Source organism: Sus scrofa, chromosome 11 (genome assembly GCF_054392235.1).
Source record: "Sus scrofa isolate SSC_HxYL_T2T_F1_AM1 chromosome 11, Sscrofa_HxYL_maternal_Yorkshire_Landrace_v2.0, whole genome shotgun sequence".
NCBI lineage: Eukaryota > Metazoa > Chordata > Mammalia > Artiodactyla > Suidae > Sus > Sus scrofa.
This window is the reverse complement of record NC_139393.1, coordinates 85,962,727-85,975,105: the sequence shown is the minus strand read 5'-3', so window position 1 is coordinate 85,975,105 and position 12,379 is coordinate 85,962,727. Positions and strand designations below refer to the sequence as shown.

The window sequence follows — 12,379 nt, the reverse complement described above, 5'->3', positions numbered from 1 at the left end:
TCCTCCTCCCGCTCCGCGGCCCGCGCTCGCGCTCCGGGGGGCTGGGCTGCGCCTGCGCGCGTCCGCATGTGCGCGCGTGTGTGTGCGCGCGCCGAGCAAAGATGGAGAGGAGGTCCCAGCCCCCGGGGCGCGGTGTTGCGCACGCGGGGGAGCTGGGCCGGGGATATGCGCACGTGTGCGCACGCGGCGGACAGGGACTAGGGGTGCACGTGCGTATATAAGCACCTGGGGAGGGGGACAGAAGCTGAGGAGGTGTGCACCTGTGCATGTACACGGGTGTGTGTGCATCCGGGGAATGGGGGGTAGGAGTGTGTATACACGTGTGGGCACATGAGGAACAGGGGCAAAGTGTGCAGGTGAGTGTGTATGCACAAGAGGTCTGGAGCCAGTGTGCAAGTGTGTGTATGTGCGCGCGCGTACCCAGGGGCTAGAGATGCATTCATGGGTGTGCACACGGAGAATGGGTTGAGTGTGTGCGTATGCACGTACAGAAGTGCGCACATGGGGGGGCGAGTGTGTGCACAGTGTGTATACGTATTCGAGAATAAGAGAGGTTGGGTGCCCATGGGCGTGTAGGGGCGGGTGCATGTGTAGGTGCGCAAGGAGAGGAGGCCAGGCGTGTGCGTGTGTAGTTGCACCGAGGCGAGGGCCGTGTGCACCCACAGCGCAGAGAGCCCTGTCCACCTGCTGCTCCTGTTCTGAGCTGCCAGCGGCCTCCGTGCCCACGCCCAGCCTCCAGCCAGCCTCAGAGCATTCTCAGTGCAGGAGAGTTGGCTCCTCATCACTGGGTGGGCTGGACCTAGTGGACGCTGAGCCTCGGAGACTCGTCCCCTCTGGGCGCCCCCGCAAGCACCAAGGCCCCAGAGGGCATGGGCTCTGGTTCCAGAGACGCTGCGGAGGTCGGGAGGGGCCTGGGAGTCAAGTCCGAAGTTCATGAGCACAGAGCAAAGGCCTCTCATCTTGCAGGTTTCCACCCGGCCGCGGACGGTTTCCCAATTTAACCGCTTTTATGCTGATCACGCCCACTCTGCTTCTCCAGTAAAGCCCCTCCCGGCCTAAGACTGTTCACACCTTAGCGCTGGTTTCTTGAAGGGAGCAGAGATATTCGCGTTCTTTCTCTTCAGTACGCGGCACTCAGAGAAACCGGGATCCAGGAGGAAGAGGGTAAATAAGAGGCTTCAGAGGACGGACCTACCTGCCCTGCCCGCAGGCGCAACACCTTGCTTCCCGGTGGTACAGTGTGCACAGCGTCCCACTGGGCAGCAGGGTCCCCAGTGCCAGATCCTGCGGTCCCCCGTCCTGTTCCTCAAGTGCTGATGTGTTCCCAACCTCACAGCTCTTTCACAGATACCCTTTGTTTTTACTGAATGTGAATATTCACCCCGCGGATGGCAGGCGGAAGGGGCGCCCAGCCCTCAGGCCTAAGTGCTCAGGGCAGTGAGCCTCTGGGTGAGGGCAGGGGGTCAGAGTTAGGAAGAAACGGGAAGTAAGGACCAATCGTAGACGTCTCTCTACAGACTCAAGATTCCAGTAATTCAACAGTATTTACACAGGATAAGTCCTTCTCATATTCAAAATAATGCCTGCACAAAAACCACTACTGAAACATTCTGCACTCCCAGGAGTTACTGCACCATTGCAAGTGTCCAGCCTCCCCTCCGGGCGGGTTCAGGAAGCATGGCTTTTAGTGGTGCTTCCACTGGGTGTAGACTTGCTCCTCCCACAGGCTGCACGGTCCCTGGGCCGTCCAGGATACCACAGGAAAATGGTTCTGTTCCGTGTTTTATTAGAAAGAAGTGACCGGTCCTTCCCAGGAAAACACCTCCTCTCTCAAAACCCCATTTTTTTATGTGCCTGCTCTGTGAGTCTCACAGTGTGATGCAAAGCCTCATCTGCCCCCATTAAACTCACCTTTAAAGAGAGAACGTTTTCCTTACTTTTTTTTTTTTTTTTTTTTTTTAATGGTCACACCTGCAGCACATGGAAGTTCCTGGGCAAGGCGTCGAATCTGAGCTGCAGCTGCTGGCCTACACCACAGGCAACGCCGGATCCTTAACCCAGTGAGCAAGGAGAGGAATCGAACCCATATCCAGCCATTTTCTGTTTTCCACCGCAGCGATGATGACAAGAGGTGGGGAGGCAGGGAGGGGAGAGGTTTGTGGGACTTAGAGGGGGTTCTGCATGTGGGGAAGTGACATTTTCTCATCCTTTGGACAAATATCAATAAAAGCATTTTTGCTCCTTTTTTTTCAGGGCCCCACCTGCAGCATATGGAAGTTCCAGGCTAAGGGTCAAATTGGAGGTGGAGCTGCAGCTGCTGGCCTACACCACAGCCACAGCAATGCGGGATCTGAGCCGGGTCTGTGACCTACACCACAGCTCATGGCAACACCGGGTCCTTAACCCACTGAGCGAGGCCAGGGATTGAACCGGCGTCCTCGTGGACACTAGTCGGGTTCGTTACCACTGAGCCATGATGGGAACTCCAATAAAGGCATCTTCAGCAAGATTTTTTGGCTTATTCGTGTGTGTGATAAAACATAAGGAAATCGGCTCCTTGTCCAAACCTTGGGACGAGCCCCCGCTCCTCTGGCCAAAGAGGCCGCCCTCCTGAGCCACATTCGCACCCCAAACTCACGAAGACCTCGTGTGTTTCTCTCTCGCACGTCCTTACATCATCACTCCTGGTTGGGAACATTTCTGGCCAAAGCAAAGTCCCCTCTTGGAAGGAGGGTGAATCCTTGAACTTCCCGCAGCATAATGCTCTTATCTTGGTATTAATCAATCTTTTTTTCTTTCTTTTTTTTTTTTTTTTTTTTTTGGCAACATGGGCAGGATGCAGAAATTGCCAGGCAGGGGATTGAACCCACACCACAGCCGCAACCCGAGCCACTGCGGTGACAACACAAATCCTTAAGCTGCTGAGCCACAGGACTCCAGGATTAGTCAATCTTAAGGACTCACATGACTACTTACAGGCTGAAGCCACAGTCCTTTGAGAAGCTCCCCTTGGACCCGACAGCTTCTAGAAGATCACGGCACCCAGTCTCCCCAGATGTCTCCTTCCGGCCTCGTTTGCTACTTGAGCGCCCGTCTCTGCTCTTCCTCCGAAACGCCCACCTTGGCCAGGAGAGTAATTCCTTTCATCCCCTGACCACCAACCCTGCCGTCCAGCGCGGTGTCCTTCTGGGTGATTTCATGTTGCTGAGATGACATCGGGCTGTTTTTTATGGAACCCCACAACGGAAGGTCCGAGGTCCTTCTCCTCGTGTCATTTCCCTCCTCAGTAGAACCCATGACCATCGGCCAGGAGGGAAAGTGCCAGGAGCCAACAGCACGATTTTGGGAAACTTGATTTTATGTTCAACCGAATGCCTCTGCTCACGTCCCTACTGCTGTCCCCTTACCTCGCCGAGTCAGAGAAGGGCCCTGCAGCTTACCCACTGCAATGAGGCTGGGGTGACCTCGGGAGGTCAATGAGCTCGGATGAGTGATCTCAGCTCCTCTCTGGCTCAGATTTCTTTAGCTGAGAAATAAGAAAATAAAAAATAAAGTTCTTTATAAGACAAACCACAATTTCAAAAGCTTAACCTTTCCAGCATCTCTCACTCACCAAATGTTTCTGAGCTCTGCACATGCACCAGAAAGCACCCCGAGGGCTGCTGTGGGGCAGGATATGAGGTAAAGTGTTGCTCAGGGTCAGACAGGAGGGGCTGTGGTGCAAGCAGATCTGTGCAGGATGGGAACTGGCAATGAGGCAGGCAGGCAGGCAGGGAAGGTGTGACGGAAAAGGCCCATTGAGCTGGACTGTGAACAGCTGAGAACATACAGACGTGTCTCTGTGTGTGTGAGAGAGAGAGAGAAAGAGCAAAGGCAACAATGAGCTGTGAACAGCTGAGAACATACAGGTGTGTGTGTGTGTGAGTGCACACACACACGGTGAGCAGAGAGCGTGCATGCTTGTGCACACCGTGAGTAAGCCTGTTTCCTGCACATGCAGAGAAGGATACCTTATGGAAAATGCTTGCAGCTTCTTCCACCCTGTTCTGTCAGCTGGGCTATAACACCCCCGACCCCAACTAGCTTGTAAACAGCAGAAACTTATTTCTCATGGTTATGGAGGCTGGAATGTCAAGATCAGGTGCCAGCATGTGGGGTTCTGGTGAGACCCTTCTGGCTTGCAGACGGCTGCCTTCTCATTTTGCCCTCACATGGCAGAGAGAGTGAGCCGGCTCTCTGGCCTCTTCTTCCTTTTTTTAATTGCAGTTGATTTGCGATGATGTTGTGTTCATTTCAGGTGTATAGCAAAGTGATTCAGTTACACATGTTTATCAGATTATTTTCCATTGTAGGTTATTACAAGATACAGAGTATAGTTCTCTGTGCTGTTCGGGAGATTCTTATTCCCACCAACATTGTAGGGGGACCTGCTTTTTCCACACCCACTCCACGTGGATTATTTGTGGCCTTTTAATTTTTTTTTCTTTTTGCCATTTCTTGGGCCGCTCCCACAGCATGTGGAGGTTCCCAGGCTAGGGGTCGAATCGGAGCTGTAGCCACCGGCCTACGCCAGAGCCACAGCAACGCGGGATCTGAGCCGCGTCTGCCACCTACATCACAGCTCACAGCGACGCCGGATCCTTAACCCACTGAGCGAGGCCAGGGATCGAACCCGCAACCTCATGGTTCCTAGTCAGATTCGTTAACCACTGCGCCACGACGGGAACTCCATTTGTGGCCTTTTTAATGATGGCCATTCTGGCAGGAGTGCGGTGATGCCACACTGGTTCTGACTTGCATTTCTCTAGCAGTGAGCGATGTTTGAGCATGTGCTCATGTGCCTGTTGTCCTCTTTTTTTCTCCTTCTCCTTTTTTGGCTGCGCTCATGGCACGTGCATGTTCCTGGGCCAGGGATGGAATCCCAGCCGCATCTGCGACGCACGCCCAGCAGCGGTGCCTCCACAGAGACAAGCCGGGTCATTAGCCCGCGGCACCACAGCGGGGAGAGCCTGTCCTCTTCTTCCTGGGCTAATCCCGTTCAAAGGGCTCCACGCTCAGGACCTGCTTCCAAACGCCCCAGGGTATGAAGGAGAAAACAGCTTCCCTCTATTCTAAATTCCATGCCGCGGCCGCTGCCAACAAAGACAGACCAACAGGAGGAAAACAGAAGGTGACCAGGTATCCCCAAGGGGACAGGGAAATACCCGGGGAAAGTGGGTACCTCTCAGAGGTGGCCGAGAGCTCCGGCTTAAAGACCACGTTCCGCTCAAGACAACAGGAAGCAGGGCGTGGGGCAGGCGGGGGCCTGGGAGGGACCAGGAACGGGGCGGGCCACACGCAAGCTGGCCCTGCAGATGCCAGCCCCGGCCCGGCCCGGCCCGGCCCGGCCCGGCCACGGAGAGGGGTCCCTGGGACTTCCTCGGCCCCCCGTCCCGAGACAGAGGGGAAGATTCTCACACACGGAGATGCCCTTTCGAGACGAGGTTTTCCCCGGAGAAAAGCTAACCTCTGCTGGTCTTCGCAGAGCCCCCTCTGAAGGAGAGGCACGCCGCCCCCACACCTCACTGGGGCTGAGACTGCCACTCACACGGTTTTTAAAAATTTACCTTTAATCATGTAAACGCCCAGCTAGGTGCATGAAGCACATTCACGCTGTGGAGCGACCATCCGTTGGCACATCCGACTCCAGAACTTTCTCATCGTCCCAACTGATGCCCTCTACCCGTTAAACAGTGACCTCCCCTCCCACACCAGCCCTTGGCAACCACCGGGCTGCTCCTAGCCTGCTTTTGACTCGCTTTCTCTTTATCTTAGAGAGAGAGGGTCCACTGCTGACTAGTGGGCCTGCTTCTACACATGCAGGCCTTCCCGCACACGTGTGACTCAGTTCACCGAGAGAAAGGGAAGAGAAAACGGGCCGGAGAACCTCTCCAGGTGGAGACAAAGGAATAAGACCTCTCACCCCGGGCTCCCTCCCCACAGCCCTCAGAGCCGTGCCATGGCTGCCCGATTTTTTCACATCAAGGAGTTGATCTTTTTTTTGCTTTTTAGGGCTGCCCCACGGCATATGGAGGTTCCCAGGCTAGGGGTCCAATTGGAGCTACAGCTGCCGGCCTGCACCAGAGCCACAGCAACACAGGATCCCAGCCGTGTCTGTGACCTACACCACAGCTCACGGCAATGCCGGATCCTTAACCCCTGAGCGAGGCCAGGGATCGAACCTGCAACCTCATGGTTCCTAGTCAGATTTGCTTCCGGTGAGCCATGATGGGAACTCCAAGAAGTTGATCTTACACCAACTTCCGTGCGGTAGATTTACTGGCAGGTTCATAGCTTTCCCTCTGCTGCCGACGGCACGGCTTCTCGTAGTCCCACTGTGACTTTATGTGCTCAACAAGCTGATTCACGGTGAGGGTTCTGTCTAAGGTCCTGTGTGCGTCTTCCATGTTCCCTTCCTGTACCATCACAGTCCTGGCCATGAACTTCAGATGCTTTGCCATGACCTTGGATTTAAGTGTTCAGTCTGCAGCTCCCCTTAGCGCCCAGCCAACACAAAGCCTGCCTCAACCAGAAGCCTCAACCTACAAATCTTGAGACCATAATGGTGCCAGTGGCTTAGCTGGGGCCACACCTAACGGTGAGGGATGTGGTCTCTGTCCTGGGCCGTGTACCTGGCTACGCACCTGAAGTCCAAAGAAGAAAAGGAGAGCAGGTGTCAGGGGACAATTAGCAGTTGGTTCCAAACGACGAAGAGAGGTTTGTGTTTTAGAGAAATAAGCCCTACAGTGGTCACTCTGGGGACCGACCCCAGCCAGCACGGACCTCTAAGGGCCGCAGAACCAGGGATCGGTTGAGGTCTGGGTTCAGAAGCAACAAGGACAAGGGACAAAGAAGCCAGGCTGTCATCCACTGGGTTGGGCCAGCGGGAGGGAGGCACCGGGTGGGGGGCACACAGGGTGGTGGCTGTGTGCCTCTGTCCTCGGCTCCTGATGCCCACCGCCTCCTCCCTGGGCCCAGGCCTGGTGAGTACCAGGTCCTACCACCTCCTCTGGCATCGTTAACCCTGCCCACACCTTCAGACTCGCCTGCACCAGCCCTGCAGACACCTCTTCCCGCCGGAACCAGGGCCAATTCAACCTCTCAGCATAACAAGTGGTCACTAACGATGCGGCCGACGGCTTTATGGAACCAAGAAAGGACACGTTCCAACTGGAGGCGATGAGCAGCGTCGGGGAAGAGGCCGTTCGACCTGGCGGTCGGGTAACTGATGCTATTCATGCCACGGAGCGCGGCAGAGGCCGGGGCACGACCCAGGGTGGGCACGGGGTGAGGGCTGGGGGAGACAGCGGAGGGGAGACGAGGGGGCTGCGGGGACGCGGAGGGGGAGAGGCGGGGCTGCGGGGACCCAGTGTGAGTGAGGGGCATTTGCAAGATGAAGAGCCAGAGTGTTTGGGCCGCTGAGGGGAAGCCACCAAGGAGAAGGCGGAAGAAGAAAGACAGACGCAGGGGTGCAGGCCCAGGACGCGGGAGAGGCAGAGAGGGACGCCAAGGCCAAGCTGAAATGGTTGAGAGGGGGACGCGAGTTCTGCTGTCGGCGGCGAAATGCGGGCAAGTGCGGGGCTGTCTGGGCCCCGCGGCGCCCGGGGCTCCTCTGGAGTCGCGCTCACGGTGCCCGCGGCAAACGACCCCCCGCCCCAGACCCTCCAGAGTCGAGACCCGATTCTCGCCCGTGGGGTCTTGCCACCTGTGGCTGGAAGACGGGTTCCTCTGGGAAAGCACCGAAGGCCTTGGTTTCCATACTTGCCACAGCCGGAGTATTAACCTGCACAAGTTCGAAGACAACTGGGCAACATGACCAATCTTTAAAATGTCATTCGAGGAGTTCCCGTCGGGGCGCAGGGGTTAACGAACCCGACTAGGAACCATGAGGTTGCGGGTTCCATCCCTGGCCTTGCTCAGTGGGTTAAGGATCCGGCAGTGCCACCAGCTGTGGTGGAGGCCGGCAGCTGCAGCTCCAATTGGACCCCTAGCCTGGGAACCTCTGTATGCTGCGGGTGTGGCCCTAGAAAAGACAAAAAAATAAATAAAACGCGAGATGTCATTTGGTGCTGTGTAGCACTGGGAACTGTATCTCGTCGCTTATGGTGGAGCATCAGTGTAAGAAAAAGAATGTGTATGTGCGACGGGGTCGCTTTGGGGTACAGCAGAAAACTGAAGGGACACTGTAAACCAGCTACAATGGAAAAAATAAAAATCATTTGAAATAAAAATTAAAATAATAAAATGTCATTTGATGCAACCGCCCAAGCCAGCTCCTCCTCCCAGGACGCCCTTGCTCAGGAAGCCGAACACCGCCCTTGCTCTCGCCAATGAAAACCAATCATCAGTTTGAAATATCTTGAACTCCTCTCTTTTTGTCTCCTCTGCCATCCTCCTGGCCAAGCTTTAATCCTCTTTCACTGAGGCTATAAAAACCCCTCCCATCTCGTCTCCCTTCCTCTAGTTTTGTCTGAGTCTCTCCTGCACTCAGCAGCCAGTGACGCTTCCTGCTTAGAATTCTTCCATGGACTGACTTGCTTCTGAGCTGATGAGAAACTGGGGGGCCCTGAACAGATCCCAAGTACGATGCATTCGTCACCGCATCGCTTTCTCACAAGGCGTAGGTGATGTCTTCAAGAACCTAACCCTGGAGAATGTTCCATGCGCACTTGAGAAAAGTCTGCCTTTGCTGCTATTGGGCGGTGCCTGCCCCCCGCAGGGCCCCTGGTCATAGCGCCATCTGGGTCCTCTGTTAGGCGACTGAACTCCGGCCGGCTCTTCCGGCTCTTCCGTGTGGAAAGCAGGGGATCGAAGTCGGCCTCACTGTGGTACAGCTGCCTATGCCTTCAGTTCTGTTAGTGTTTGCTTCGTATATTTTGAAGCTCTGATGTTTGGGTCGGGTTTTTTTTTTTTTTTTTTTTTTTTTTTGCTTTTTAGAGCCGTGCCCGCAGCATGTGGAGGTTCCCAGGCTAGGGGTCAAATCGGAGCTGGAGCTGCCAGCCTACACCACAGCCACAGCAACACAGGATCTGAGCCACATCTGTGACCTCCACCACAGCTCACAGCAACGCCAGATCCTTAACCCACTGCACGAGACCAGGGATTGAACCCACAACCTCATGGTCAGATTCTTTTCTGCTGCGCCACGACAGGAATTCCGGGGTTGTTTTTAAAGGTACCAATTCTACAGCACTTTATGTTTTATCCCTTTATTTATTAATTTTGGTCATGGTGTGCGAGAGCTTGATGTGGGATCTCAATGCCCAGACCAGGGAGTGAACCTGGGCTGCAGCGTGAAAGCACCAAGTCCCAACCAGCAGACCACCAGGGAGCTCCCAGAAGCTCTGATGTTTAGTGCGCATAGATGTGTAACTGCTACACCTTCTTGGTGAATTTACCCTTGTATCATTGTCACAAGAGACAGAGGCCCTATTATCATTACGTGATGTTCTTCTCTGACTTTTTAAACAATTTTTAATTGAGATCTACTTTGTCTGATATTAGCGTAACCACCTCTGCTTTCTTTGGTCAGTCACTGCCAGAATCTTTTTCCACCTTTCACTTTCAACCCATGCGTGTCCTTAGATTGACTGAGAGCCAGTCTTCTGTAGACAGCATATAGCCGTAGTCTACTTTTTACACATTCTGCCAATCTGTGTGTTCTGACAGAGGAATTTAATTCATATTAATAAATGTTTACATGGAGTTCCCATTGTGGCACAGCAGAAATGAATCCAACTAGGAACCATGAGGTTGCGGGTTCAATCCCTGGCTTTGCTCAGGGGTTAAGGATCCAGCATTGCCGTGAGCTGTGGTGGAGCTCGCAGACACGGTTCGGATCCAGTGTTGCTGTGGCTGTGGTGGAGGCCAGCAGCTGTAGCTCCGATTAGACTCTTAGATTGGGAACCTCCATGTGCTGCAGGTACAGCCCTAAAAAGGTCAAACAGACCCCCAAAAGTAATAATAAAAATAAAAATAATGATAAATGTTTACATATTTACTCAAAAACATTTGTTTACACATTTGTCATTTAAATCATGTAGAATATAAAAAGTGGGGTTAAAACCCAAATACAGCAGTGTTGGCTTTTGTACTTGCCAATGTATTTACCCTTCCCATAGGCCGTTATCTCTTCATGTGGCCTCTGGTTACTACTTAGTGTCCTTACATTTCAACCTGGAAGACCCTCTGTAGCATCTTCAGTAGGCTGGGTCTATCGTGAATGAACTCCCACTACTTTTGTCTATCTAGGAATATCTTACTTTTGCCCTTATTTTTGAAGCAGAGTTTTGCAGGATATAGAAATTTTTTTTGGCTGCCCCACGGCACATGGAGCTCCTGGGCTAGAGTCAGATGTAAGCTGCAGCTATGAACTAAGCCACAGCTGTGGCAACACCGGATCCCCAACCCACTGTGGCAGGCTAGGGATTGAACCCGTGTCCCACTGCTCCCAAGATGCTGCCAATCCCACTGCACCACAGCAGGAGCGCCTGGATATAGAATTTTTGACTCACAGATTTTTTTCCAGTATTTCAAATAGATCATCCTACTGCTTTCTGACCTTCATGGCCACTGATGAGAAACTGGTTATTAATGACACTGAGGCTCCCTTGTAAGTGATGAGTGCTATCTTATTACTTTGAACATTCTCTGTCTTTTGAGTTTCGGTTTAGTGTGCTTCAGTGTGGATCTCTTTGAGTTTATCCTATTTTTAGTTCATTAAGCTTCCTGGATTTGTAGACTCATATCTTTCATCAAATTACACACCATAGCCAAGGGGACTTTATTCCTGGAATGTGAAGGTGGTTCAACCTAAGAAAATCAGTCAGTGTATTGTATCCCAGGAGTATCTGATAGATATTTGTATGCTCTGATCTGTATGCGGGACTCAGTCTGTGCTTTCTCTACAGACACTAAGGGGTGGAGAGGGCACCCTCAGGCTTTGCCTATGAATCTATGCACACTACCGCAGAGGGTTACATGAAGCTCAAGGCACGCCTGTCCCCTTAACAAGGTAAAAATTTGTTGTTCCCGTGTGGGAGCCTAGCCAGGCTGCTCAAGGCTGGTGTGAGGCTACACGGTCACACCTTCCGCTCTTATCCAAGTGCCCACTGCTCCTGGGTTCCCGTTTGTTCTGTGGTTGTGGTGGTTGTTTTATTGAACAACGAACGCCATGTCAGTTCCAGTTCCACAACACAGTGATTTGATATTTGTATGCATTATGAATTGATCACCTCCTGCTGTATTGCCCAGGGAGCAACATCTAGTCACTTGTGATACAACATGATGAGGATAATGTGGGAAAAAGAATATATATATGAATGGCTGGGTCACTTTGTAATACAGCAGAAATTGACAGAACATTGTAAATCAGCTATAATAGAAAAAAATTAAAATAAATGACATCGAGTCAAGAATCTGTGTCAAAATGTGTTACACCTGTAATCACAATCCACATTCCCACTGTTCTCATTAAAAGTCGCTTTGCTAAAGAAAAAATAATAATTGCCACAGGCGTAGTTACAGCCTGTCACCAAAGACCTTGCAGACATTTACTATATTCCTGCACGGAACATTTTGTCTCGTGGACTCATTTACTTCAAAACTGGAAGTCTGTTCCTCTTAATTTCCCCTCAACTCTTTCACTCATTCCCCACCTCCACCCCAACTCTGGCAACCACCTGTTTGTCATCTATATTTATGACTGTCTTATGCTTGTTCATTTGTTTCATTTCTGAAATCCACTTATAAGTGAAATCAAACAGTATTTGTTTTCTTTGAGGTATTTCACTCAGCATTAATACTCTCTAGTTCTATCCATGTTCTCACAAATGGCAAGCTTTCATTCTTTTCTACGGCGGAGTAGTATTCCATTGTAGATAAATAAACCACCTTTTTTTTTTTTTTTTTTTTGGTCTCTTCAGGGCCACACCTACAGCATATGGAAGTTCCCAGGCTAGGGGCTGAACTGGAGCTGCAGCTGTCAGCCTATGCTGCAGCCACAGCAACATAGGGTCAGAACCGCATCTGTGACCTACACAACAGGTCACAGCAACACCAATCCTTAACCCACTAAGTGGGGCCAGAGCTCAAATTCAAGTCCTCATGGATACTAGCTGGGTTCGTTACCACTAAGCCACAATGGGAACTCCCACCATATCTTCTTTATCCATTCATCCACTGGTTAAAAGTAGCAAGTTGTTTCTCATCCAGGTGTTTGTGTTTTTGCATTTTTTATTCTCACTGTTGATTTCTAGTCTCATGCTATTGGGTTTGGAAAAGACGCTTAATACCATTTCAATTTTCTTAAATTTATTGAGACTTGTTTTGTGCCCTAGCA

The 12,379-nt window shown here is 52.1% G+C and overlaps 1 protein-coding gene and 1 long non-coding RNA gene across 11 annotated transcripts in view; one reads left to right on the top strand and one right to left on the bottom strand.

Annotated features, from left to right (window-relative positions):
• The first annotated feature begins 78 nt into the window (after positions 1-78).
• Positions 79-3,570, top strand: LOC106504755 (uncharacterized). The gene is made up of 3 exons (XR_014820008.1): positions 79-209; positions 967-1,164; positions 2,836-3,570. It is a non-coding gene; the product is annotated as an uncharacterized LOC106504755 (long non-coding RNA).
• Positions 1,938-12,379, bottom strand: part of TMCO3 (transmembrane and coiled-coil domains 3) — a 44,440-nt gene continuing 33,998 nt past the window's right edge. For 4 of the 10 annotated variants that reach the window (XM_084981115.1, XM_021065137.2, XM_084981116.1 and 1 more), the window contains one exon: positions 1,938-3,526. In XM_084981115.1, the coding sequence (XP_084837241.1) occupies positions 3,497-3,526 (30 nt within the window). In that variant the 3' untranslated portion in view covers positions 1,938-3,496. The remainder of the gene's footprint in view (positions 3,527-12,379) is intronic. The other 6 variants (XR_014818846.1, XR_014818848.1, XR_014818852.1 and 3 more) reach the window with 3 other exon arrangements.